At 48.5% G+C, this 26,411-nt stretch overlaps 1 protein-coding gene across 1 annotated transcript; it reads right to left on the reverse strand.

Moving 5' to 3' along the window:
* LOC103273948 (methyltransferase-like protein 2A) lies at window positions 1–24,555 on the reverse strand. Its single transcript, XM_021718926.1, has 7 exons — window positions 24,204–24,555; window positions 23,321–23,370; window positions 17,749–17,809; window positions 4,724–4,863; window positions 2,275–2,381; window positions 1,450–1,515; window positions 1–364 (listed from the first exon to the last, which is right to left on the reverse strand). Exons 1-7 carry the CDS (start codon window positions 24,351–24,353, stop codon window positions 210–212), a joined length of 729 nt encoding a protein of 242 aa, XP_021574601.1. The 5' UTR covers window positions 24,354–24,555; the 3' UTR covers window positions 1–209.
* Window positions 24,556–26,411: the final 1,856 nt, after the last annotated feature.

Here is a 26,411-nt window from a genome sequence, read left to right on the forward strand (position 1 = left end):
ATCATTTATAGACATTCTTTATTTTTGTTTTTCTTTAGAGACAGGACCTCCCTGTGTTGCCCATCTAGACTTTAGCTCCCAGGCTCAAGCAGTCCTCCAGCCTTGGCCTCTAGAGTAGCTGGGATTACAGGCACACCACCACACCCTGGGCTGTGGCTGTTCTTTCTTACAAGCCCGAAATGCAACGAGCTGGCATGGCGGCAGGAGCTTCAGCGGATGATGGATGCCAGAGGCTTGCGATATCTGCACTGAATCCAGACCCGGTACATGGTCAGCTGCTTCCCCCGGTTCACCTGCAGCCGGCGGTCCACAAGGCTCTGGACCTTCTCCAGCCCCGCGGTGGTGAAGAGTGTGTCGAGCTCCTCTAGGGTGGAAGAGAAAAGATGTGCATGTCCTTTCCCCTGGAGAAAAGGCACTTCTGTGCACCACGTCCCATTAGACCAGCTATGGAGTCGTGCTGGGCTTCCAGCACTGCCGCAAGACTGCTCATCATAAGTGCCATGCCGGCTAGGTAAGGGCCAGCGCCTGTCAGGTCAGGAAGCCAGCCCAGGAGGGGTCCTGCAGCCCGAGGGGCTCCTCTCAGAGCTCGCTAATGGAATGATTTCCAGACGGTAAACGCAGGCCAGGGCTTTTCCTTTTTTTTTTTCTGAGTGGGAATCTCACTCTGTTGCCAGGCTGGAGTGCAGTTGCACACACACGGCCACTGCAGCCTCGACCTGCTGGGCTCCGGTGATCCTTCCACCTCAGCCTTACAAGTAGTTGGGACTACAGGCATGCGCTACCACATCTGGCTAATTTTTTTTATTTATTACAGAGATGAGGTCTTGCCAAGTTGCCCAGCCTGGTTGCGAACCTGCGGGCAAGGCAATCTTCTCACTCAGCCTCCCAAAGTGCTGGGATTACAGGCATGAGCCAACATGCCCGGCCCAGGGCTTTTCTAAACCTCTGGTTTACATGTAGCCTCCAGGGCCCAATGAACACCTTGCGATCACATGCAAAAACCCACACATATGTATGGCAGAGTGGTATGCTGGGCAGGGGGAGTCATTAACTTAAGCAAAGGCTCAAGGAAGAATGTGGCCCAACACACTGCCAGGAGCAAGCAGCCCTGAGGCCAGGTGGGCAGGAGCAGGAGAGCAGCCTGGAGGCCACCCGCACCCAGGGGATATGACCCACCTGCCAGACATGCCAAGGCACCGCCCAGCTGCAGGGGACATGCCAGACTGGAGACAGATCTTGGAAACTGGACACTTCCCAGGGGACAGAGTAATAGAAAGGGAGGGCAAAGCAAGCAGGCATAGGCCAGAGCTGCCTGCGGCCAGAGGGTGGCTCCAGGTGGCCTGGACAGCCTGGCCTGGGAAGGGGGCCATGACAGTCGAATGCAGGAGGGGCCCGCTGACCTTCCTTCTCAAAGTGTCCTGAGACTATGAAAAGACGAGCACCTCATACCTTGTGTGAAGAAGTACACTCGGGTACCATCACCTCTCACGTAGAAATTTCCAGACAGACACTGACCTGCAGAGTGACAGGGTGAAAACCACAGACTTTAGAGCCCTTCTTTGAATTTCATTGGTAATGAGATGTGAACTATGCCACTAGCCTCCTGGTGGAGGGCAGCAGCCTTCCCTGGCCCTGGGTGCCCTGCAGGAAGCTACGCTTTTTCTCCCCAGAGGAAGGGGCCTTGGAGGGGGCTACGCAGCTCCAGTGACACACACATCCTCAGCTCCGCAATTCTGTCTAATGACAAGAACTTGCTCGCTTTCCCTCCTCCCTGACACAAACTCTTGGTTTAAAGAAAAATTGGCCAGGTTCGGTGGCTCAGTCCTGTAATCCCAGGACTTTGGGAGACTGAGGTGAGTGGATTGCCTGAGCCCGCAAGTTTGAGACCAGCTCAGGCAACTTGACAAAACCTCATCTCTACAATAAAAAATTAGCCAGGCATAGTAGTGTGCGCCTACAGTTCTAGTTACTTGGAAGGCTGAGGCAGAAGGATTGCTGGAGCCCAGCAGGTCGACGCTGGGGTGGCCGTGAGCATGCCACTGCACTCCAGCCTGGGCGACAGAGTAAGACTCCAACTCAAAAAAAAAAAAAAGGAAAAAAAAAATATATATATAGTTTATTTAGAAAGTAAATTTGAAAAAAAAGAGGCAATTCACCTCCCCAAGGTAGGGGAGGGGGCCAAAGCCAGGAAACACGGCCTGGGCATCGCTCAAAGAGCAGAGGGCCACACCAAAGCTTAGCCAGACCCTTAGTTCTGACTGCAGCGTGACATACCTGTCTTAAAGCGCAGCTGCGCCATGTCGTAGCGGCCGTAGTCTCGCAGGAGCATCACCCCACCAGGCCTCAGGAGCTGGCTCAGCCTGCTGAGGGCCTTCTGCATCCTGTGGGAGAGCAGGGTGATTAGGTCTCCAGGGACAGGGTGCTCGCGCTGGCAGCACACCCCAGGAAGCCGGTGGGCTTCCTCCTTACTCCCAACCAACCCTGGATCCTGCTTGGGTCAGAATGAAGGACGTGCTGGCTGCTGCCCGCAGCTGTGGCCTTGACCACTGCCTTCAGTCCCACGAGGACAGCCTGCTTCTGCTGTCAGAATGTGGCTCATGGCCTCCGGGTCCCGGGTAGCCACCCGACCCTGTACTCCCATGGCTCTCTGAGCCAAAGCCCTGCATCCAGGGTGGGGCTGCAATGACTCACCTGCCTGCCCCATCAGACCTGAGCTCTTTGGTACTGAGAATGTACCTGTGTTGTTTACATGACAACTGCATCAAATGACACCACAGAGGATCCCATGTTCACTCCTGCACACCTTCATGCAGGGCTCCCCGACTGGGAGCAGCTTTCAGTGTTTGTGATTTCAGAAGTATAAATGCTACAAATGTACACAAATCATTCTGAAGCCTATTTACATTTTTAATAATGAGTTTTTCACATTTACCTTGAAATGGGGGTCTTGCTACATTGCCCAAGCTGGACTCCTGGGATCAAGCAATCCTCCCACCTCAGCCTCCTGAGTAGCTGGGACTACAGGTATGTGCCACTGCACCCAGCTTGAATAATGAACTTTATCGTTTTTAGTCCATGTTGATTTTCAAACAGTTTGCAGTAGTTAACCATCTACAGTTATATGAGTTTAGAACCATACCAGGCTTTCTGGGCTGCCCAGATGCTTCCATTTCTCACTCCTGCTAGCTCTGTCAAGCAGAAGACCAGGGCTGTCCCAGAGAGAATGTCAGCTCTGGAAGGCCAATCACCCAAGCTCCTCCAGGGAGGCAGCCCCAGGTCCCAGGGCTCTGAGACACGCCAGGGTTACACTAGGCCATCCTGTGGCCTGCCTCTCTGACACCAAGTGACGTGGCCCTAATGCCCATTCACGCCATCCCCTTTCGGATGGCACTGATGTTCCACATGAGATGCTCAAAGGTTGTATGAAGCCACCCTGACTGACTCTGGGGTGTGGCTTGCCAGACCATGGTACAACCACCGGGTCTGCTCAACTCACTGGGGCCTGGCAGTGGTGAGGGCTGCTGTGGCAGTGGTCAGTGGTACCTGAATCTTCACCAGTTCCTCGGGCCAACTCTGCTCCCTGGAGGCAGGAGCTGCAATGGGCTACTGGCTACCGCTGCACAGGTGTCTGAATGGCATCTGGCGGGTGCTCCATCTAACTTTCTTTTTATAATATCTAAACCTGCCTTTATAGGATTCTGCAGTTTTCCCAAAAATGTAAGCATCGGAGATCACCTTAGTTAAGCTTAAATGTAAATTTTATGCTGTTAACAAGCTTGTTTTATTTAAAGCATTCAAAGGCCAATAAGGAGATGTTCTCTAAAAGCTGTGGCACCCAATTTGAAATAGCATACTGTGATACTATCAATAGGGCGGGACATGGTAGCTCAAGCCTGCTGTTTCAGCACTGTGGGAGGCTGAGGCCGGAGGATCACTCAAGGCCCGGAGTTCAAGGCCAGCCTGGGCAACAAAGTGAGACCTCCATCTCTACTGAACACAGGAAAACAATTAGCCAGGGGTGGTGACAAATGCCCGGAGCTGGAGGTTGCAGTGAGCCGTGATTATGCAGCTATACTTCAGCCTGGGAAACAGTGAGACCTGACTCAAAAAAGAAAAAGAGATCAACAGGAATCCCTACATCCTCATTTATAAGAAACAGCTCCCCCATGCTCTGCCATGTTAAACCACAACAATGGAAAGAACTAGCCGGGCTCGGTGGCTCAGCCTGTCATCCTGCGCTTTGGGAGGCTGAGGCAAGTGGATTGCCTGAGCCCGTGGGTTCGAGACCTACCCGGGTAACTTGGCGAAACCTCATCTCTGCAATAAATCAAAAATTAGCTGGGTGTGGTAGCGCGTGCCTGTAGTTCCGGCTACGTGGAAGGTTGAGGCGGAAGGATTGCCGGAGCCCAGTAGGTCGAGGTTGCGGTGGCTGGGAGCGGCCACTGCACTCCGGTCTGGGCGACAGAGTGAGACTCCAACTCAAAAAACAAAAAACAAAAAAAAGAAGAAAGAACTGACCACTGCAGTCAGCAAGCAGATGTTAAGACGCTGAAACAGAAGTTGGGCTTCAAGATAAACTGGGAAGCTCACATCACAGTGGACAGTATGGCAGCTTCATGTCGAAAATGCCCACAGAACCCTTTCTTTTCCAAGCCTGATTCTGACATCAAAGTCCCTGACCAAAGCTGTTTTTGGGATGCTACTCAAGGGACCTAGAACTTACTTGTCTGGAACAATGGCTGAAAGAACAAATATGAGAACGATGACATCGAGACTGTGCCTTGGCACAGGGTAGCTCCGCTCCTCATCACACAGGTCGTGAACAAAGGCAAAACACCGTGCAGGGTCATACTCTGGATGCGTCTGCAGATGGTTAGGAGAGACAGATGGGTGAGAAGCCATTACCTAGCTGGACACAGGTGCAATCCTCCACCTGCCTTCGAGGAGTGTGTTCCCACTACCACAGCAGGGGGCCTCCAAGAGTAAGAAGTAAGACCAATGCAGGAAGAGTCTGTGGCTCCAACTGGGGCTTTTAAAATGGGACATTTGCCAGGCACTCTGGCTCATGTCTATAATCCCAGCACTTTGGGAGACCAAGGTGAGAGAATTGCCTGAGCCCACGGGTTCGAGACCAGCCCGGGCAACTTGGCAAGACCTCATCCCTACAATAAACCAAAAAATTAGCTGGGTGTGGTGGCACCCGCCTGTGATTCCAGCTATTTGGAAGGCTGAGGTGGAAGGATCCTGAGTCCAGCAGGTCAAGTCTGCGGTGGCCATGAGCATGACACTGTACTTCAGCCTGGGCAAAAGGGTGAGACTCCAACTCAAAAAAAAAAAAAAAAAAAAAGATAAAATAAAATGGGACATTCCTGACTCTCCTGCTTGTACGCTTTATTCTGATAAATTCTCTGTGCTTCTTATACACAAAGTTACAGCGGAGGATTGGAAAATTATCGGGAAAACAAGTGACAAATAGGGAAAAGGAATCTCATAAGAGAAAAGCATATTTATTTATTTATTTTTTTGAGTTGGAGTCTCACTCTGTCACCCAGACTGGAGTGCAGTGGCCGCTTCCGGCCACCACAGCCTTGACCTGCTGGGCTCCGGCGATCCTTCCGCCTCAGCCTTCAAGTAGCTGGAACTACAGGCGCGCGCTACCACGCCCGGCTAATTTTTTGATTTATTGTAGAGATGAGGTCTCTCCAAGTTGCCCAGGTGGGTCTCGAACCTGTGGGCTCAGCCAATCCACTCACCTCAGCCTCCCAAAGCGTGGGATTACAGGCTGAGTCACGGAGTTCAGCTGAAAAAGCATATTTAAAAAGCGTGATTCAGAACAGCTCCCAGCTGGAGCATGTAACACAGACCACAGAATTCTTCAGGAAAATCGATTTCTCCAGACAAGAGGTATTGTATTCCTTGGTAACCGAAATTTAAGACAGGTCTCAGCATCCATCAGTCTCAACCCACAGGAATAACGAATTCCAGAAACAGATCTACCAATTCCTGGGACCCTGTCTAAGACCCCCAAATGTCACTTGCACATGCTGTCAGGGCCTCCTCCTTATCCATGATCCTGAGTGTGACTGTTTCTCACGGGCCACAGCTGATCCAAATAGGGTAAGTGTATTCATTGGCTGGGCTCAGTCGATGAGACTCTGTCCAGGGACTTTGGAACTGGGACAGTCTCTGTGGACAGCTGAACAGGCTGGACTCGGAAGGGACTAGAAGGGAAAAGTACACTGGGGCCGGGTGTACAACCTGGAGAACTCTCCCTGAGGAAGCTGGCACACAGAAAAACTAAAACAAATGGGGGCTGGGCAAGGAGAGGGAAGGCACATGAGCTGAGACGGCACTGTACCTGCAGGGCCAAGGACATTCCCTTTATTTATTGTTGGAACTTGTCTAGATGTTTCTAAGACTTGTAACTCAAAGAATCTTGGCTGATCATCTCATTTCAGACGAACTAAAATGTCAGTCTGGAGAGGTCAAGACTGCCAAAGATCCACAGCTGGGAAGTGGCAGGTTTGGTACAGAAATGCCTCTGAGACACTGCAGGCTCAGCCCCAGAGCCCACAACACAGTGACAGACACAGCAGAAGTGATGTTTGCACCATACTGCAGTCTGTGATATGCGACAGCATCATGTCCAAGATGAAATGTGCATACGTAGCTTTTAAAATATTTTATTCCTGAAACATGCCAATGACTACCGGAGCCTGCAATGAGTCATACTTGTTTTGCTGGGGGAGGGTCTTGCCTTGATGTCAGTGGCTGCTGACTGATCAGGGAGCAGCCACCGAGGGTTGGGAATGCCACGAACTTCCTTAAAAGCAGCAACAATGAGGTCTGCTGCATCGATGGACTCTTTCACTCACATAAGGTTCCTCTGTCCCTGCGATGTTTTTTGCTAGTGTTTTAATCACAGAACCTCTTTCAAATTGGGAATTCATCCTCTCAATCCTGCTGCTGCTTTGTCAGCAAACTTTATGTAATCTCCTTTGGTGAGACAAGGTCCTGTTCTGTTGCCCAGGCTGGAGTGCAGCCTCAATCTCCTGGGCTCAGGCAATCCTCTTGTCTCGGCCTCCCAAAGTGCTGGGATCACAGGTTTAGCCACTGTGCCTGGCTGGTATATGGAACCTTCTGGATCTCTTGTCGTCATCTCAACAATGTTCACAGCATCTTCACCAGGAGTTGATTCCGCCTCAATAAACCCCCTTTACGTATCTATAGGCAGCAGCTCTTCACCCACTTACAGCTTTATGAGATTGCAAAGGTTGAGCCTCATCTTCAAGCTCTCCGTGATTCTAGCTCTTCCTTGTTCCGCATCTGCAGCGACTTCCTCCTCAGAAGTCTTGAACCCTCACGGTCATCCACTGAGGGAGGAAGCCCTTTCCCCAAGCCTCCAAAGGAAAAGGCCTTTCCAGGACAGAGCAGCCCCCCACCTTAGTACAATCAGATAAAAGTCTTCCCAGGATAACGAGAGTTCTTCTAGCACCATAAGGTAAGAACTTTCTTGGATGATACATACTAGAAAGAAATGTGGCCCCCATCTGTAACGTGCAAGTGTAACTCTGCTGTAACCTTGAGTTATGAAATACCCAATTAGCCAGTATGTTACTAATATGTAAGCCTTATCGGGGGACAAGGAAGCTAAAATTGTATAAAAGGCAAACCCAGCCGGGCTCGGTGGCTCAGCCTGTAATCCCAGCCAGCACTTTGGGAGGCCGAGGTGAGTGGATTGCCTGAGCCCGTGGGTTTGAGACCCGCCCGGGCAATTTGGCAAGACCTTGTCTCTACAATAAATCAAAAACTAGCTGGGCGTGGTAGCACGCACCTGTAGTTCCAGCTACTTGGAAGGCTGAGGCGGGAGGGTCGCCAGAGCCCAGCAGGTCAAGGCTGCAGTGGCTGGGAGCGTGCCACTGCACTCCAGTCTGGGCGACAGAGTGAGACTCCAACTCATAAAAATAAGTAAATAAATAAAAATAAAAAATAAAAGGCAATACCCCCTGCACTCAAGGCTCAGTCTTTGGATACGAATCTGCTGAGCTGGTGCTGGCTCGAATAAATGCTGTTTCCTGGCAAAGTAGTATCGGTGTCTTGTCTCTCTCTGTAGATTCCCACTACATTTCTGGTGCACTGGCAGGGAAACGAGAGGCAGAGATGGTGCTTCCACCTCCCTTGTTATCAGGAGAGGTAATCTCACCTGGCACCAAGCGGACCACTTGATCCACAGGGACTAGCCCTCCCAACGTGCTGGGGTGAGGACCTTGGAGGCATAATGGCACCTGGTGAGGCACAGGCATCAGTCAAGGGAGCCACAATCGTCAAATTGGTAAGAACCCAGGTTCAATTTGGTAGACCCGCCCCCAAGAGGCAGAAGGGGAGCCTGATCACCTCCCAGGGTTGCCCGAGTCATCCCACAGGGGTATGAAACCGTAACTCTAAGGCACTGGGTGGCGAGTTGGAGGCTTGTGTGAATGTGAGTAAATGAGACGTCACCTAGTGGCAAAACGAGTGCTGTAGCCCTGATCTGGTCCTGGTGGTGACCCTCACACGGCTGAATGGCGAGAGTAGATTTGGGGCCGGTGGTGACTTTCATATGGCTAAATGGCAGGAGTAAGTCCTGTAGTAGACTAAAACCTGGTCGGGGGGGGTTATACCGATTTGCCTATTCCAAGGAGACACCTGAAATATCTCCTGTAGTAAGAGAATGACACTCTGGGTCAAAACCTGGTTGAATAAATGCCAGGGGAGGGTCAGGGGTTATAGTGACTTGTCTATTGCCAGAAGGCACCTGAAATATCCCTGCGAGGGATACAGCTAGAGAAGGGTGAAGTGGCTGCCCAATCCTCTTACCTGCCCATTCCTTCTCACCTTGTGTGTGACTATCATCTTCTACTGGGAGAAAATGGATGGCAATCAGAGTAAGCTTAGAATGCATGGTAAAGAATTTCAAGCCGGGCTCGGTGGCTCAGACTGCAATCCCGCGCCTTTGGGAGGCTGAGGTGAGTGGATTGACTGAGCCCGTGGGTTCGAGATCCGCCTGGGCAACTTGGAGAGACCTCATCTCTACAATAAATCAAAAAAAGTAGCCAGGTGTGTTAGTGCGCGCCTGTAGTTCCAGCTACTTGGAAGGCTGAGGCGGAAGGATCGCCGGAGCCCAGCAGGTCGAGGCTGCGGTGGCCGGAAGCGGCCACTGCCCTCCAGTCTGGGCAACAGACTGAGATTCCAACTCAAAAAACAAAAACAAAAACAAAAAACAAAGAATTTCAAAAGGGCATACTCAGGAAATTACGGTATTAAGTGAACTCCCAGAAAGCTCCCAGACCCGCTGTGAAGTAGAGTGGCCTCCGTTTGGGATGAAGTGGTCCTCTGAGGGGTCGCTAGACAAGAGACTAGTTAGTAAGGTGTTTGACGTCATTGCGGGAGATCCAGGCCACCCAGACCAGTTTCCCTGCATTGACTGTTGGCAAGATGTAGTCCTCTCTCTCACCCACCTTGGGTAAAAGTCTATCTGAAAAACAACTATAAAATAATGCTGGCCCAAGCAAGAGCTCCCTCAAGGTGCCAATCAGAGACAAAAAAAAAAAAACCGTTCTGCCTGAGAAACCCGAAGAGACCCCTCGCTGCCTTACATGCCACCGTACCCCTCCTTGCCACCTGCACCCCCTGCAACTGCTGTAGCTGAGGTCAAGTCAGAGGTGCCTCGGCCCAAAAGCCCCCCCTTCCCCAATGTCACCCCAAACGCCCAGGCAACAGCTACTCCAGAGCAGCCAGTGATAACTCCTTACACCCCAACAAGAAGCTGCCAGGGAAACTTTGCTGACAGCCCCCCTCCCCATGGATGTCAAGAGGATTTACAGCTGCCCCTATACTATAATCCAGACGGCCAAATCCAAGAGGAGGGCAACATACTTTTATATGTCAGCCCTTTACCACCACTGACCTTCTGAACTGGAAATATCATTCCCCCTCATATACTGAAAAGCCTCAGGCCATGACTGATCAGGCCCACAGGCCCACAGCTCCTCTTAACTTCAACACTGCATCACTCAGGTTACTCTAAAATGGCTAGAGGAGCACGCGCCTGAGGGAACACTGAACTTAGAAATATATACCCAAAAACATGTCCCCAGGAAAACCCCCAACGGGACCCCAATGACGGTGTGAATTTCAAATACTCGAAGTTACCAACAGGCCCTTTTGGGTGGTAAGGAAGGCGGGGAAAAGGCCATAAATATGAACAAAACCTCAGAGGTTCTCCAAAGCCCTAAGAGAGCCCCAGCCAATTTTATGGGCGGCTATGCAAGCCATTCCATCCTTACACTCCGTTCCACCCAGAGGCAGCTAAAAAAACAACAGATGATTAATGCCGCCTTTGTGAGCCAAGCTCAGGGACACTCCGGCACAATTACAGAAGTTAGAAGGCTTTGCTGGGATGAATGTTAGCCAACTGACTGAGGTCTCAACAAAGATACTTCTTAATTGAGACCAAGTGGCCTGGAGGAAGGCAGACTGGGAAAAAAAGTAGACATGCTTGCCACTGTTTTGACAGAGCAACACACCTGGGGAACTGCCCCACCAGGCTGAGGGCGGGGCAGGGGCTGGGGCTGGGGCAGGCAGCGAGGCCAGCAAGAAGGGAAGCCCCGCCCAACGATAAGATTAGGGAGGAATCAATGTGCTCGCTGCTTCCAAGAGGGGCACTGGAAAAATGAATGTCCAGAACCAGAGGATTTTTGTCAGGCTCCTCAAGGAACAGGGAGAGGCCAGGTGGTTCAAGGACAATACCAGCCTGTGTCCCAATCATACATGGGCCCCGAAAATCATCTTGTTGGCCTAGCTGCCATAGGAAACTATAGGAAAGACCAGGACAGACCAGGCTCCATTCTACTAGGCGTCCGGGAGCCTATGATCCGAATGACTATGGGGGGCAGTCCCTTGACTTCATAGTAGATACCAGGGCAGAACATTCTGTAGTAACCCAGCCTGTGGGCCCTTTTCACCAAGACAAACTACCACTGTGGGAGCCACAGGTGGCCGAGTCTGTCACCCCTTTTTGCAGCCCCAGTGCTACAATCTAGGGGGCCACAACGTTGTCCATGAACTCCGATACCTCCCAGATTGTCCAGTGGCTTTAATGGGCCGAGACCTTTGGGACAGCCACAAGCCCAAATAACCTTCCACGTCAATGGTCAGGCAGCTTTATCCCTGGGGAGTCCTGAAGCAAAAACCATGCCTCTTACAGTGTCCTGAGGGGAAGAGCGGTGCCTCTGTAGCCTCAGAGGAGTCATGACAAGAACTAGAACTTCCTACCAAGGTGCCCGGGGAATGGGCTGAGGGTAATTCCCCTGGATTGGCCCAAAACATACCCCCAGTAGGAATAAAACTAAAGCTGGGAGCTGTGCCCATTCATCAAAAACTGTATTTCATCCCTCACAAGGTGCAGGTTGGGATCCAAAACACCTAGAGACTTTTTTTTTTTTTTTTGAGTTGGAGTCTCACTCTGTCACCCAGACTGGAGTGCAGTGGCCGCTCCCGGCCACCGCAGCCTCGACCTGCTGGGCTCCGGTGATTCTTCCGCCTCAGCCTTCCAAGTAGCTGGAACTACAGGTGTTGCGCTACCATGCCCGGCTGATTTTTTGATTTATTGTAGAGATGAGGTCTCGCCAAGCTGCCCAGGCGGGTCTCCAACCCGCAGGCTCAGGCAATCCACTCACCTCAGCCTCCCAAGTCAAGGGATTACAGGCTGAGCCACCAAGCCCGGCGAGACGTTTAAAACATGGAATCCTCCAGCCCTGTCAGTCGTCCTGGAATACTCCCCTACTGCCAGCTCAGAAACAGGGGACATATGATTACAGGCCGGTTCAAGACTACAGGTAGTAAATCAAGCCACTGTTACTTTACACCCGGTTGTCCCCAACCCCTACACTCTCCTAAGTCTTATCCCCACTAAAGCCACCTACTTTACCTGTGTAGACCTCAAAGATGCTTTCTTTTGTATCCACTTGGCTCCTCAAAGTCAGATTTTTGCTTTTCAATGGAAAAATACCAATAATGGTGATAAAGGCCAATTTACTTGGACGAGACTGCAACAGGCGTTCAAAAATTCCCCAACTATTTTTGGTACAGCGCTAGCCTCTGACTTATAGGCCTTCCCAGCAGATCAGTGCGGCTGTATACTACTCTAACATGTGGACGATCTGCTGCTGGCCGGGCGAAAACGGGAGGACTGCATGGAAGGAACAAAGCAGCTCCTTACCTTCCTATGGAAGGCAGGCTACAAAGTTTCAAAGAAAAAGGCCCAAATCTGCTGAGAAAAGTTAAAATATCTTGGCTTCCATTTATCCCAGGGGGAACGTCAGCTCGGCTCCCCCAAAAAAGTAAGCTGATTGCTCCATTCCAATTCCAACTACCAGACATCAGGTTTGGGAATTTCTGGGGGCTGCAGGTTTTTGTAAAATTTGGACACCTAACTTTTCACTGCTGGTAAAGCCTCTCTATGAAGCCACAAAGGGGGGAGAATGAGAGCCTATGTTACAGAAACAAGCACAACAGGTCTTGAGAAAACCAAACAAGCCCTCATTAGTGCCCCCAGCCTAGGGCTCCCTGATATAGCTAAGCCGTTTTTCCTACATATACATGAGCACATTGAAGTGGGGGTAGGGGTTTAACCCAAATGTTAGGTCATGGCATTGCCCAGCAACATACCTCTCCAAGCAGCTTGACTCTGTTGCTCAAGGTTGGTCGCCTTGCCTACGGGTACTAGCTGCTGCGACCCTCTAGTGACAAAGGCTGACAAATTAACTATGGGACAAGAACTAACAGGCCACACTCGGTGTTAAAATTAATGAAATATAAAGGGCCAATACTGGCTGACTAATGCTCAAATGATCAAGTACCAGGAAATGTTATGTGAGAATCCACACATTCACTTGAAAGTGGTGTGGACTCTCAACCCTGCAACCTTGCTGCCTAGCGAGCCAGGTCAGCCCTGTCATGATTGCATTGAGGTCATGGATGAGGTATTCTCCAGTCAACCTGACTTGACAGACCAGCCTCTCAGGAATCCCAATGTAAAATATTTCACTGATGATAGCAGCTTCATAAGAGAGGAAAAACGGTTTACAGGATACTCTGTAGTAACCTGCAGTCCACCATCGAGGCAAAGTCTCTGCCAAAAAGGACTTCAGCACAAAAGGAGAAATTAATTGCGCTAACTCGAGTCCTCCAGCTAGCAACAGAAATGTCATTATATACACTGACTCTAAATATGCCTTCACCACTCTCCATGCACATATAAGGGGCTTCATATAAGGAGAAGGGCTCAGGAGGCAAGGACATAAAATATGGTAAACAAAATTCTTAGCTGGGCTCGGTGGCTCAGCCTGTAATCCCAGCACTTTGGGAGGCTGAGGTGAGTGGATTGCCTGAGCCGGGGGTTTGAGACCCGCCTGGGCAACTTGGCGAGACCTCATCTCTACAATAAATCAAAAAATCAGTCGCGCGTGGTAGTGTGTGCCTATAGTTCCAGCTACTCGGAAGGCTGAGGCGGAAGGATCACCGGAGCCCAGCAGGTCGAGGCTGCGGTGGCTGGGAGCGGCCACTGCCCTCTAGTCTGGGTGACGGAGTGAGACTCCAACTCAAACAAAACAAAAACAAAACAACAAAAAACTACTTAGAAATTACACACTGCCTATTGTCCCCAGAGCTTGAAAAAAGTATAACAGATAAACTGGACTCTAAAACTACAACTGAGTAAACTGTGTCAGGAACTCACTTGCGATGGGACCAGCTGTTTCAACTGCTTTGCTAAAAAATCAGGTCTAGCCCCACTAAGTAGACAGGGTTTTCCCCTTTTTCTTTACCGTCGTCCTCCCCCCCATTATTAAAGGTATAAAAGGAGATTTAAAAGAGGTGAGTAATCATACTCTAAGACAACAGATACAGACTCCAGGCTCAGCACCCACTGCTATACGTCACTGGATTTAAAAAAAAAGCAGCTACCTATAAGCTTAACCATGGATGCTCACCCCTTTAAACCAGGGGATGATGTACGAGTAAAGAAACGAAATATCCAGTCCCTGAAGCCCCTTTGGAGAAGATCATTTACTGTCATTTTGTCCACTTCCCACTGCAATAAAGGTAGAGGAGGTGGGCCCCTGGATTCATCCCAGCAGAGTAAAACCAGCCTTCTGAGACTGGGAGTGCGCTGCTAATCCATCAACGCCCGGGAAGCTGGCTCTCCAAAAAAAACAAGCCACGACCCCAGGACCTTAGAGGACTATAGCCCTGCTTTAGTCACTCCGGAAGCTGACTAATCTACACACAGCAGAAGCTTGAGGAATCAACCATCAAACAAACAGACTGTGTTTTTAATGTGATGCAATGTCATCCCTTGCTACTGTCTGTTGCTGTAATTCTTGCCTTGGGTTTCACTGCAGGTTTGGCATCGGTTGCTCCAGACAGCTGAACCCATGGTAAAAGGTTACTGTTAGCACTCTTTATCTCTTTTGGACAGGATGGATCTTGAGACTGTCGAACTCCCATTTACACACTAAACCATATTATTCAATTACAGGCAGTTGTTGAAATTATAACTAATAAAACTACAAAGGTCCTTAACATATTGGCCAAACAACAAACTAAGATGCACATGCCATTTATCAAAACCGCTTAGCTTTACATTACTTGCTTGCTTCTGAAGGAGGGGTTTGTGAAAAGTTTAACTTAAACAACTGCTGCTTACAAATAGGTGATAAGAAAAAGGTCATTTTAAAAAATGACTGATCAGAAAAAAAAGCTTGTTCATGTCACAGTCCAAACCTAAAAAGGCTGGGACCCCAAAAAACTGCTTGGAAATTGGTTCTCAACTTTTAAAAAATTTAAAACCCACATAGGCGTTGTACTCATGACGTTGAAAATTTGTCTAATCCTTCCCTGTCTAGCTCCCTTAGTTATAAGATCTATCTCCAGCCTCATTGAGGCCATGGTTAAAAAACAAAACAAAAAAACACATGTAAAACTGTTATAAAAGTAAAAACCCTTAAACCACTATGACCCTAAAAAGGGACTCGGGTATCAAAGGGGAATGAGGCAGGTAACCCTTCCCCCAACTCTCATAAGGTAAAGGCCTTCCCAAGACAGAGGATTCAATTACTTTGATTCAATTATGTTGCCCAGATCCATCAGAGGAATAACATATGTGGCAGAGATGGCCTGATGATATATGTGTGTGTGTGTGTGTGTGTGTGTGTGTGTGTGTGTGTGTGTGTGTGTGTGTATGTATATTTATTTATTTATTTGAGTTGGAGTCTTACTCTGTCGCCCAGGCTGGAGTGCAGTGGCACACTCATGGTCACCATAGCCTCGAACTGCAGGCTCCGGCGATCCTTCTACCTCAGCCTTCCAAGTAGCTGGAACTACAGGGAAATATATTTCTTAAATAATAAAACTCGGGGTTGTGTGTGATGGCTAATGCCTGTAATCCCAGCACTCTGGAAGGCCAAGGTGGGAGGATTGCTTGAGTCCAGGAGCTTGAGATCAGCTTGGGCAATGCAGTAAGACCTCATCTCTACAAAAATAAAAAATATATATAAGCCAGTTGTGGTGGTACATACCTGTGGTACCAGCTCCTCAGGAGGCTGAGGTAGATGAATCACCTGAGCCCAGGAGGCCGAGGTTGTGGTGGCCGTGATTGTGCCATTGCACTCCAGCCTGGGCAACAGAATGAGACCATGACTCAAAACCAAACAAAAAACAAAAAAACTTGAAAGTTGATCCATGGGCTGCAAAAGGATGTTCTGCTTAGCAGGCAAGAAATGACATCCATCTCCTTGTACAAAGGGATACCAAAAAAAGTCTGGAATTATCTTTCGGGGGTGGGATCCTTGTGGTACAGGCTTTCCTCACTAGGTGAGTGTTCCAGGAACCCATCGGCACCAGTGGACTGGCCAGCGTGAGTTTGAGAGGCTGCGTTTGGTTTCAGTGAATTTTTTTCGGAGAGTCTTTCAACGCGTTTGCCCATTTTATAATGGGGGATTTACAAGTGCACTTGCCCACACCACACTGTGTGTTCAGCAGTTTTTGACCCAAAACCGGCATGACCCCTATGCCCCACCCTATTTACCTGATCTCCCCTGACTTTTTTTCTTCTTCTCTGGATGAAAAAAGTCCTCCAAGGGAAACATTCTGCCGATGCGGAAGAGGTAAAACAAAAACTGGCAGAAGCACTAAAAGGCATCAAAATGGATGAGTTCAAAACGTTTGAGCAGCGGAAAAAGCATCTCAGTAGGTATACCACACCCAACAGAGAGTGTTTTGAAAGTGAATGAAGTTTAAGCATGTGAGAATAAATACACAATTTTTAGTAAATAAATTGTGGGTGTTTTGGGGTCTACTCTTGTACAACTCCATTAGAACTCTTGGGTCACCAGGTGTACTGTCAATGAGCAGTAACATTTTGAAAGGAAATCTTCCTTTTTGGGGCAGTAGGTCTCAACAGTGGGCTTAAAGTATTCAGAAAACCATGACGTAGACCACATTGTAAACAGATGTGCTGCCATCCAGTCTTGGTTGCTGATTTGCAGAGCACAGGTAGAGTGGCTGTAGCATAGTTCCTAAGGGCCCTGGGATTTTTGGAATGGTCAGTGACCTCTGGCTTCAACATAAGGTTACTAGCAGCATTCGCCCCCAAGAAGATTCATCCTGTCCTTTGAAGTTTGGAGGCCAAGTGCAGAGCTCTTCCCTCTAGCTGTCAGTGTCCGAGACAACATCTTCTTCCAAGAGAAGACTACTTCATCTACACTGAACATCCATTGTTTAGTGCAGCCAACTTCTTTTCAGTTTTTTGTTTCCTTTCCTGTGACCCAAGAAGCAAAGCCACCTCCATCAGTGACCTCAGCTAGACCTTCTGGAGAATGTGCTGCTTCACCTTGTACTTGCAAGTCAGGGCCTGGCTCCGGATTAGGCTTTGGCTGAAGGGAATGTCGTTGTTAGTGAGATCTTCTATCCAGGCCACTTGAACTTCCTCCAGATCAGCAATAAGGCTGTTGTCTTCTTGTCACGCATATTTTCACTGGAATAGCACTTTTGAAGTCTTTCAAGAAGTTTTCGTTGCAGTCACAGGTTGGCTGACTGTTCAGAACAAGAGGCCTAGCTTCTGTCCTATCTCGGCTTTTGACATCCTTCCTCATAAAGTTTTGCTACTTCTGATTTTGATTTAAAGTGAGAGACATGGTTATTACTTTCACTTCAACACAGAGGACACTATCAGTTTATTAACTGGCCTAATTTCAACACTGTTGTCTCATGGAATAGCAAGGCCCAAGGACAGAGACGAGGAAAGAGCAGTGGGAGGAGCAGTCAGAACACACACATCAAGCTGCCTGTCTCATATGAGCATGATCTGTGGGTCTCATGACAAGTACAGTAGTAATATCATAGACAGCCATAACAGACACAATAATGGAAAGGTCGGAAATGCTCTGAGAATCACCCAAGTGTGACAGAGATACTAAGTAAGCATGTAGCAGAGGAAAGACGGCACCAACAGCCTTGCTGGATGGAAGGCTGCCACCAGCTACCTGGACGTGCAGAAAAGTCAGTGGCTTGTAATACAAGGAGCTGGGTCTGTGTCTGCAACTCTCTCCCTTTCAGACCACAGCACAAGGAGAGCATCGCTGGAGACCCGACTTCTGGGAACCTTCCCCTCCATCAGTGTGAGCTACTGGTAGGAGCCGCTGCACTTACCCTGACCAGTTCTATGGCTGTGGAGGAAAAGTCGCAGCAGTAAACAAAGAGTCCTGGGTCACTGGAATGGGCAGAAAACACAACAATTAGACAACACACTGGATGATGCTCATTCTCAGTCTAGTGTACCAGGGTTAGAGGATCCTTTTTTTTTTTTAATGTATCAAACTAAAGGATGACAGGAAGCCATGCCTTCCCACGCTATGGTCTGGCCACGTGTTCTTTAAGCTATGGTCACCATGTTTTCTTTGCTTTGGCCCCCTCCCTTGCCTTGGGGAGGTGAACTTCCTCTCTCTTCCCTCTAACTTATATTTCAAATGAACTACATTTTCCAATTTAAAAAAAAGATGACAGAGTTAGAGCATCAACTGGCAGAAAATACCACTCATTCAACAAAACCGTATCTGTCAGTCACGACAGATTCCAGTTCAGCTGAAATCCTTGATTCGCCTCTCCTCTTAGGCCCTACAGATACAGCTATTATTGCGTTTATAAGACAATCTGTGAATTTTAAAGCAGCGCTCTCTTCTTTCTCTGCTTGCAAAATTCCACTTTTCGCTGCAACAAAGCCTTGTCTGTTGGCGTCATGAGAATATTTTTATCCTCTCTCTAAGCCACCTGGGCACTTTCTCATGCCATGAACACATGCAAATCTGCCTGCCTGCCCCTACCACACATTGAGGTCCATGACAGCAGAGACGACATCTATCACTTACTTGTCACTAAGCACCACTGAAGGCCCACTACGTTCTGGATATTACTCTAGATGCTGGGGAGACAGATGAACAAGACAAAAATCCTTGTGCATAGTTCATATTTTTCTTTTGTTAATTTTTAACAATTTTTTACTCTCTGACATGCACATATCTTATGTGCTGATTTGCCTTGTTACCCCAATGACTAGCATGACTTTTTTTTTTTTGAGTTGGAGTCTCACTCTGTGGCCAGGATGGAGTGCAGCAACACGCTCATGGCCACTGCAGCCTTGATCTACTGGGCTCAGCCTTCCAAGGAGCTGGGACTATAGGCATGTGCCATCATGCCCGGCTGACTGTTTGATTTATTGTAGAGATATGCATTCACCATGTTGCCCAGGTTGGTCTCAAACCCATGGGCTCGGGCAACCCTCTTTGCCTTTGCTTCCCAAAGTGCTAGGATTACAGGCATGAGCTACCATGTCCAGCTACCATGACTCTTAGCACAAGGCAGCAATACACAAAGTATTAAAACGATTTCAATAACTACTAAAATTGTTTCCAATTATGAAACACACCACATATTTATTCTGAAGACATCAAAATATAAAACAAGCAGCGATGTCAGAATTCTTTTGTGGGGGGGAATCCAAGTGGGGGGGCAGACATGTGCAGGTGTCTCAGCAACAACAGCTGGAGCTGCTCTGCTCCCAGTCTGCATCCTTTGGATCAGTCCCCGGGGCTTTAGGCAATTCTCGTTACCTCCAGCTTCCCAAGGCTTCCCAGGCTGTACTTCCCTCTACACTGTCAACTTCTGGGGCAGCTTCTGGGAGGTTCAAGACTACTAACCTGGGAGCTGTACTTAGTAGTCACTAGCTCCAGGTACCTATTAAGGTACAAATCCAGTGCCTCAGTCCTGTTAGACACATTTCACATGTAGTTCCTGACCACTGTAAAGAAGACGGAGAATGCCATGTCACTACGGAGTGTTCCACTAGGCAGCACTGCTATAGGGGGCATGGCCACACCTGTCCTTTCCTCTAACCTGCTGGGAACCTGATCTGCCTAGTATCTGCTCAAGTCTCGTGCTGAGTTCTGATGTACTCAGCTTCGGCACTCCAGAAGGTTGCAATCTGGAGACCATGCATAGAAAAGATCAGTGACACTCCAGTCAAAGACACACAGAGGAAACACCAGAAAGCGACACAAAACACGTAGTGACCGCGATTACCTTCAGATAGCAGCAACATCCAGTAAGGTGCTGTTTTCTTGTGCTTTTATTTCCCAGGTTTTCTATGGGTCAGTACAACTGTCCCTCCTCGGGTGTGGCACCTACGCACACCCTTGCACATCCCCCACACGATTTCCCTCCAGAACACTTGGAACTCCCAACACCATGTAAAGAGTTGTCACACTGTAGTTTTCATTACTGTATTGTTTACTTTCAATCCACAGTTGGCTGACTACTCAGATGCAGAAGCTGTGGCTATGAAAAGCCGTCAGTATTACATTTGAAATCAAGAGAACTTAGTTGGGCTCTGTGGATAAAACTGCATTTCAAAGTAACTGGTTTTCTCTATTTTACTTTATATACTTTTAAGAAATTAGCCTGAGGTGAATCTGGATACAGATTTGTATATTTTTAGACAGGTGGTTGCCTAGGCCTAGGCACAAGGGAAGCGAGAGTGCCTGCCAACGGGGGTAGGCCTTCTGGTGGGGCCATGAAAATACTCCCCGATCTGGACAACTCTGGAAGGATGCTGAAAACCACTGCTCTGCACTTTCCACCATGTCTCAATAAAGCTGTTCTACACAGGGGAAAAGACATTTGCCTGAGAAGCGATCCAAAGGCTTCTCCAGACACAACATTAAAATGAAGTCCAGCATCTGCCAGCACTCGGGCGTCGGGGTAACACAGGAAGGAAGGGGAAGGGCTGCAGAGACCAGAGGGATACAGCAGGACTGCACAACAAGGGAAGCTTTTCTTTTGTTAAGTCAGGGTCTCACTGTGCTGCCCAGGCTAGAGTGCAATGGCAGGATCCTGGTTCATCACCGCCTTTACCACCTGGGCTCAGGTGATCTTTCTGTCTTAGCCTCCCTAACAGCTGGGACTACAGGTTTGACCACCCCCAGCTAATTTTAAAATTTTTTGAAGAGACAAAGTCTCACTATGTTGCCCAGGCTGGCCTCTAACTCCTGGGCTCAAGGGATCCCACCTCTGCCTTCTAAACTGATGGGATTATAGGTGTGGCCGCTGCACCCAGTCTCATTAGGGGAGTTTTCTGGATGCTTCTGGCCTAGAAGCTGAGTAAGGAAAATACAGTCTAGTAGATGCAAAGGACATTTTGGGAAGGTACAGAGTAAGGAAAAGACATGCAGAGTGTGACCACCTTGCTGAGGACAGGAAACAAGGCACAATTCATGCGGCACAGCCTTGCACAGGACTTGACAACGATGCTGAACAACTTAAGACCAACTCAGAGACAGTAGAAAGCCAGTGATGATCCCAAAGCAGTGAACACGAAAAAGCAGGTTCTGGTGGACATGCAACAGTGACCTTGTTTAAACGGTATGAGGAGGCTGTGAAGATCCTCCCACTCGCCTTCACATTCACTGACGACACCCATGACCAACAGCCCTACCTGCCGAGGAACGCCAACCTCCCACTGGTGTGTGACTGCAGGAGCAATGTCTTTTCATCACAGTCAGCCACCAGGACCTGCTATTTTCTCACACATTTCTAACAGTAAAATGTGTATTTGCAACGTATTTGCTAGTGTTTCGCTAAATCCTGGGGATTAAACTACATAAAAACCCCTGACACGCTTCCGCATTGGTAAACACCTCCGCGTGCTGGAAGGGCAGCACGCCCAATGCCCGGGGGGGGGGGGGGTCAGGAGCTCAAGTGTGGGACCCTTCTGGGTCTCCCTCTACACACCCCTTCATCTGAGTGTTAATATGTGTCCTTGATAAAAAACAGGTCAACGTAGGTACCGTGCTTCCCTCAGTTCTGGGAGTCATTCTAGAATATTACTGAATCTGAGGGGTCCCCGACTTACAGCCTGTGTGTCAGGAGTACAGAAGCCAGATGTGTAGCTGAGGAGGGGTAGTCCTTGGGGAACGAGCCCTCAGCTGTCAGATCTGATGCTAACCCAGCTATAGCTGGAGAACTGGCCAGTGGGGACAATAACCCTGCACAGCTGGTGTCAGAAATGTCCCACGCAAGGATGCAGAAACAGCGTTTCTTCAGAACAGCAGGCGCCTTTGTGTACGTCAGCTGCTGCAACTCCACCAGGGAACGACAGCTTAGCCACTTACTGCTCCTCAGAGACCATGTTATAAGCACCTTAGACGAAGGCACTATAGACTAACCCTCTGCACTCAGATGTCCCCTCTGAGAGGACACCCCAAATCTAGCAAACCGCTCTTATGTCCCCTCTTGGGGGTGATTAACAGGATAAAATTATACAATCACAAATTTTTCAAAAATGCATGCTTCCTTGAAGTTTTCCATTCAAATTCCAGGAAAAAGCAAATAAAGAGATGGAATAGATACTGAGATACATGTAAAAAAATATCAGCTGGTGCTATGTAGAAAGAAGATGTCTTAAGTGCTTTCACTGGTGTACAGATTGGACAATAAATTACTTATTATTATCGTGGGAGAAAGAAAACAAGACAGCACTGTCTGCTTGAATAGAAAAATACTGGGTGTAAGACATCCAACAAATTACTATTGCACAACATAGTAACATATTGTGAACTGGCAATGCATGTCGGTGACTGTTTCACATGCTACCACACATCAGAAAAACAGAAGATATAAAATTTTGATTTTTTTGTTCATAAGTTCCTCAATGTCCAAAATTCCATTATAAACCAAATATCATTACAATAAAATAACTGCTTCCAATGCTGTTTATTTATTTATTTATTTATTCGAGTTGGAGTCTCACTCCGTTGCCCAGTTTGGAGTGCAGAGCTACACTCATGACTACTGTAGCCTTGAACTGCTGGGCTCAGGCAATCCTTCTGCCTCAGCCTTCCAAGTAGGTGGAACCACAGGCACACGCCACCATGTCTGGCTAATGTTTTAGTATATTGTAGAGACGAGGTCTCACCATGTTGCCCAGGCTGGTCTTAAACCCCCGGGCTCAGGCAATCCTCTCACCTCCGACTCCCAAAGTGCTGGGATGAGAGGCGTGAACCACCGCACCCAGCTCCAATGTTATACTATCTAATAAGAAGTGATTTGTTTTTCACTATTTTGTAAAAAAGTGCAGTTGAGTTGCTGGTAGAGGATCTACGAAAAGTCTTCGAGTGCAAAGGGAAACACTGTAGCAGGTTTTAAGTTTAACGAATTTCCTTATGACAAAAGTAACGTATGTACCAACAAATTAAAATAACTCATAGCCGGGCTCGGTGGCTCAGCCTGTAATCCCGCACCTTAGGAGGCTGAGGTGAGTGAATTGCCTGAGCCCATGGGTTCGAGACCCACCCGGGCAACTTGGTGAGACCTCATCTCTACAGTAAAGCAAAAAACAAACAAACAAAAAAAAACCAGCCAAACGTGGCAGCACACGCCTATAGTTCCAGCTACTTGAAAGGTTGAGGCGGAAGGATCACTAGAGCCCAGCAGGTTGAGGCTGCGGTGGCCAGGAGCAGCCACTGCACTCCAGTCTGCGCAACAGAGTGAGACTCTAACTCAAAAAAATAACTCATAAAGAGATAATGTAGGAATTCAAAACCCCTATAATCCATGCTTCCCAATAACCGCTGTTAATAGTTTGACACAGCAAGAATTTTGTGTGTCAAACACAACAAATCTCCCTATTTCTCCTCTTTGCTGTCATAGTTAAACTTTACAACATACTCACTTGTTGGTCTGTAGAATTGGAAAGACTGTGTTTCCCACACCACAGCCAACCTGCAGATACAAACGGACTGTTAGTCACAGAACTCCCAAGGAATTCATTCTGAAGCTAGAGAATCAAGAATACTCTTGCCTGCCTGTCTCAGGGAAGGTGCCGTGACCAGAGCTAAGCGGTACCTACCCTGCTCCCTGATCTTGACCTCGGGAACCCTTAAAGACTGGAGCGTGGGCTTTCACTACTAGAAGGGAACTGGTCGAGGAAAAGGGGCTGTGGTTGCTTCTGAGCTCTGGCAAAATGTCTGAAGATGAAATTCCCATTGCTCAGGGAGGATAAGGGATTTGTGCAAGATCATGCCACAGGACTCAATCCCAGGCCAACCAGCCGAGTCAGCTGGCAGTGGAGGGTGCAGTGTCCTCTTCTGTGTTTACTTTATGGTGCCAACCTAGACACTTTTCCAGGTCTACATACTGTAACACCGTTCAAACTCAGAGGTTGAGAAGCCTCCCAGATGCAGGCACCAGCCCAACCACTCTCCACTCCTATGGCTGTATTAGAAGAGAAACAGCAAGCTGTCTTGTCACCTGGGACTTTTGTCCAGGTTAGCACTGTCATCTTAGTTCTTTACCTGTACAAGACAGCCACACACAGGGAGTACAGCAGATGCTACGACTTTCAGAAGTGATCTACTTCTGTCCGCCACAACTACCAGATATCTGGTCTGCACTTAGGGCATTTCATTAGTTTAAAAACTGGAGGTGATCCCAGGTCAAGTCTAGTTGGCTTCATCAGAGAGAAGTCACTTTTGTTGTCAGCCTCTCTTTGACACCCTGAGTGCACAACACAGGAACCCCACCTATTCACTCCCGGGACAGTAAAAGGAGATTACCTCGAGTATCCGGTAGGTGGCTGAGGACCCGGGAAAGTCATTGGTACACACTTCCAGGTGACTGAGCTTCTCAGTCACATTCTCCTCCCCACATGTCTGTTTTTCATGTCCAAGGCTGTTAGAAGAACCCTTGTTCTGTCCTTCTATCATTAAACCAGGTTCACCCTCACTGCTGCTACATTCAGGTAGTTCACGCCTCTTGCTCTCCAAGAGCAAACCATTCGAGTGATTTTGGTTTTGGCAAGATGCCAGCTCAGGGAACTCGGTGAAAAGCCAATGTCTATCCTTGAAAAATCCATTTTCGTGGATTTTGTAGAAGTCATTCCAGTATTTGTGGGCATTGATTTCATAATCAACTGCAAATATTTAAAAAAGAATTTAAAAAACCTGCTCACATTTTATTATATTTCATGTAAATTATCCTGCTTTACCAAATGTCACTTTTATAACTAGAAGTGGCCCCTGCAGAGCCACAATCTCAGAACTGACAGTACTTCTAGGGTCATTTAGTCCTGCAGCAATCACTGTACTTGAATCCCCTATCCGTCATTCCCTGGGAACCGTGGGTCAGAGAGCTTAGTACCTACCAGCTCACCTCTTACACCTTGGGTGGCTCTTAACTATCAGAAAATTCTAATGTTAAGCAAAAATCTGTCCGATCACTTCTAGCCACAGAGAACAACAACTTTAGTATTTGAGAGCAGTTATTTTCTACTCTAAATCTTCTCTTTTACAAGCTAAATGTCCGGGCTTCTCTAGTTGTTCCCCATGTAAACTCGATGGTCACCACCCAGGAGCCTCTTTAAATAATGTTCCTGCCTGTAGTTCTTCAGAGTGCAGAGCACAGAAATGAGTTCAAGCTACTAACAGATACTAAAAACAGAAGCATGGCTAAAAGGAAAATAGAAAATGCTGATGATGGGAAAAATGTGTTCAGGAGAGAACAGTTTTGGTCAGAGGACAGGAGAGACTAAAGACGTGTGGACTGTTTAAAAGAATGCTATTGCCAGGTGCAGTGGCCCACGCCAGTCATCCCAACATTTTGGGAGGCAGAGGCGAGAGGATTGCCTGAGCCCAGGGGTTCCAGACCAGCCTGGAAACTTGGCAAGACCTCGTTTCTACAATCAATCAAAAAATGGGCTAGGCGTGGTGGTGCACACCAGTAGTCCCAGTTACTTGGGAAGCTGAGGTGGAAGGATCACCTGAGCCCAACAGGCTGAGGCTGCAGTGGCCGTGATTGCACCACTGCACTCCTGCCTGGATGACAGAGAGACTCTGAAATAAATAAATAAATGAATGAATGAATGAATGAATGAATGCTATTGCTTAAGGTTATCAAGACAGTCCCAGATTTCCGACAGTAAATAAGTAAAAGCCGGGCTCGGTAATCCCGTGCCTTTGGGAGGCTGAGGTAAGCGGATTGCCTGAGCCCGCGGGTTCGAGGCCTGGACAGCGAGACCTCATCTCTACAATAAATCAAAAAATCAGCCGGGTGTGGTAGCGCACGCCTGTAGTTCCAGCTACGTGGAAGGCTGAGGCGGAAGGATCGCCGGAGCCCAGCAGGTCGAGGCTGTGGTGGCCGGGAGCGGCCACTGCACTCTAGTCTGGGCGACAGAGTGAGACTCCAACTCAAAAAAATAAAAATAAGTAAGTAAATAAATAAAAGTTACTGCTTAAGGCTATCAAGGCAACCCCAGATTTCAGTTTGCTGCCCTTCGCCAACAGAGGGACTTGACTAGTGTAGTAGAAAGAATAAAAAAACCTGAGAAACTGAGCAGGACAGTGGCCACGGAAGCCGGGCTTCCCTAAGGAGTGTGCAGCAACTCACCTGCTGAATCAACTAAAAGTACAAACAGGAACCTAAGAAGCTGGATTCCAGTTCTACTGTTGCTACTACTGACTGATGGCTTGCCTCCGGGCAAAGCACTCAACGTCCTGTGGTCCAAGTACATGTCACTGTAAAAAGAGGACACTGGACTACGTGCTCGTCAGTATCCCTTTCAGCTCTTAACTTGCTGGGGTCTAGCTTCTGTCAAACTGCCGGGGAATGTCTCGCAGCATCTTCTCGCTGCGGCACAGAACTCTCGCCGGGCCGCGGCGCTCCAGCTCCAGTTCTACCCCCAACCTCCGGACGCGCCAGTCCCAGTTGCAGGCGCCAGGCGGTCTCCCTCAAGGAGGGGCCTCTCTGGGGCCGGACGGCGGCCGCCT

The sequence above is a fragment of the Carlito syrichta genome, unplaced genomic scaffold (assembly GCF_000164805.1).
Source record: "Carlito syrichta isolate Samal-C Ts95f unplaced genomic scaffold, Tarsius_syrichta-2.0.1 Scaffold113491, whole genome shotgun sequence".
Lineage (NCBI taxonomy): Eukaryota > Metazoa > Chordata > Mammalia > Primates > Tarsiidae > Carlito > Carlito syrichta.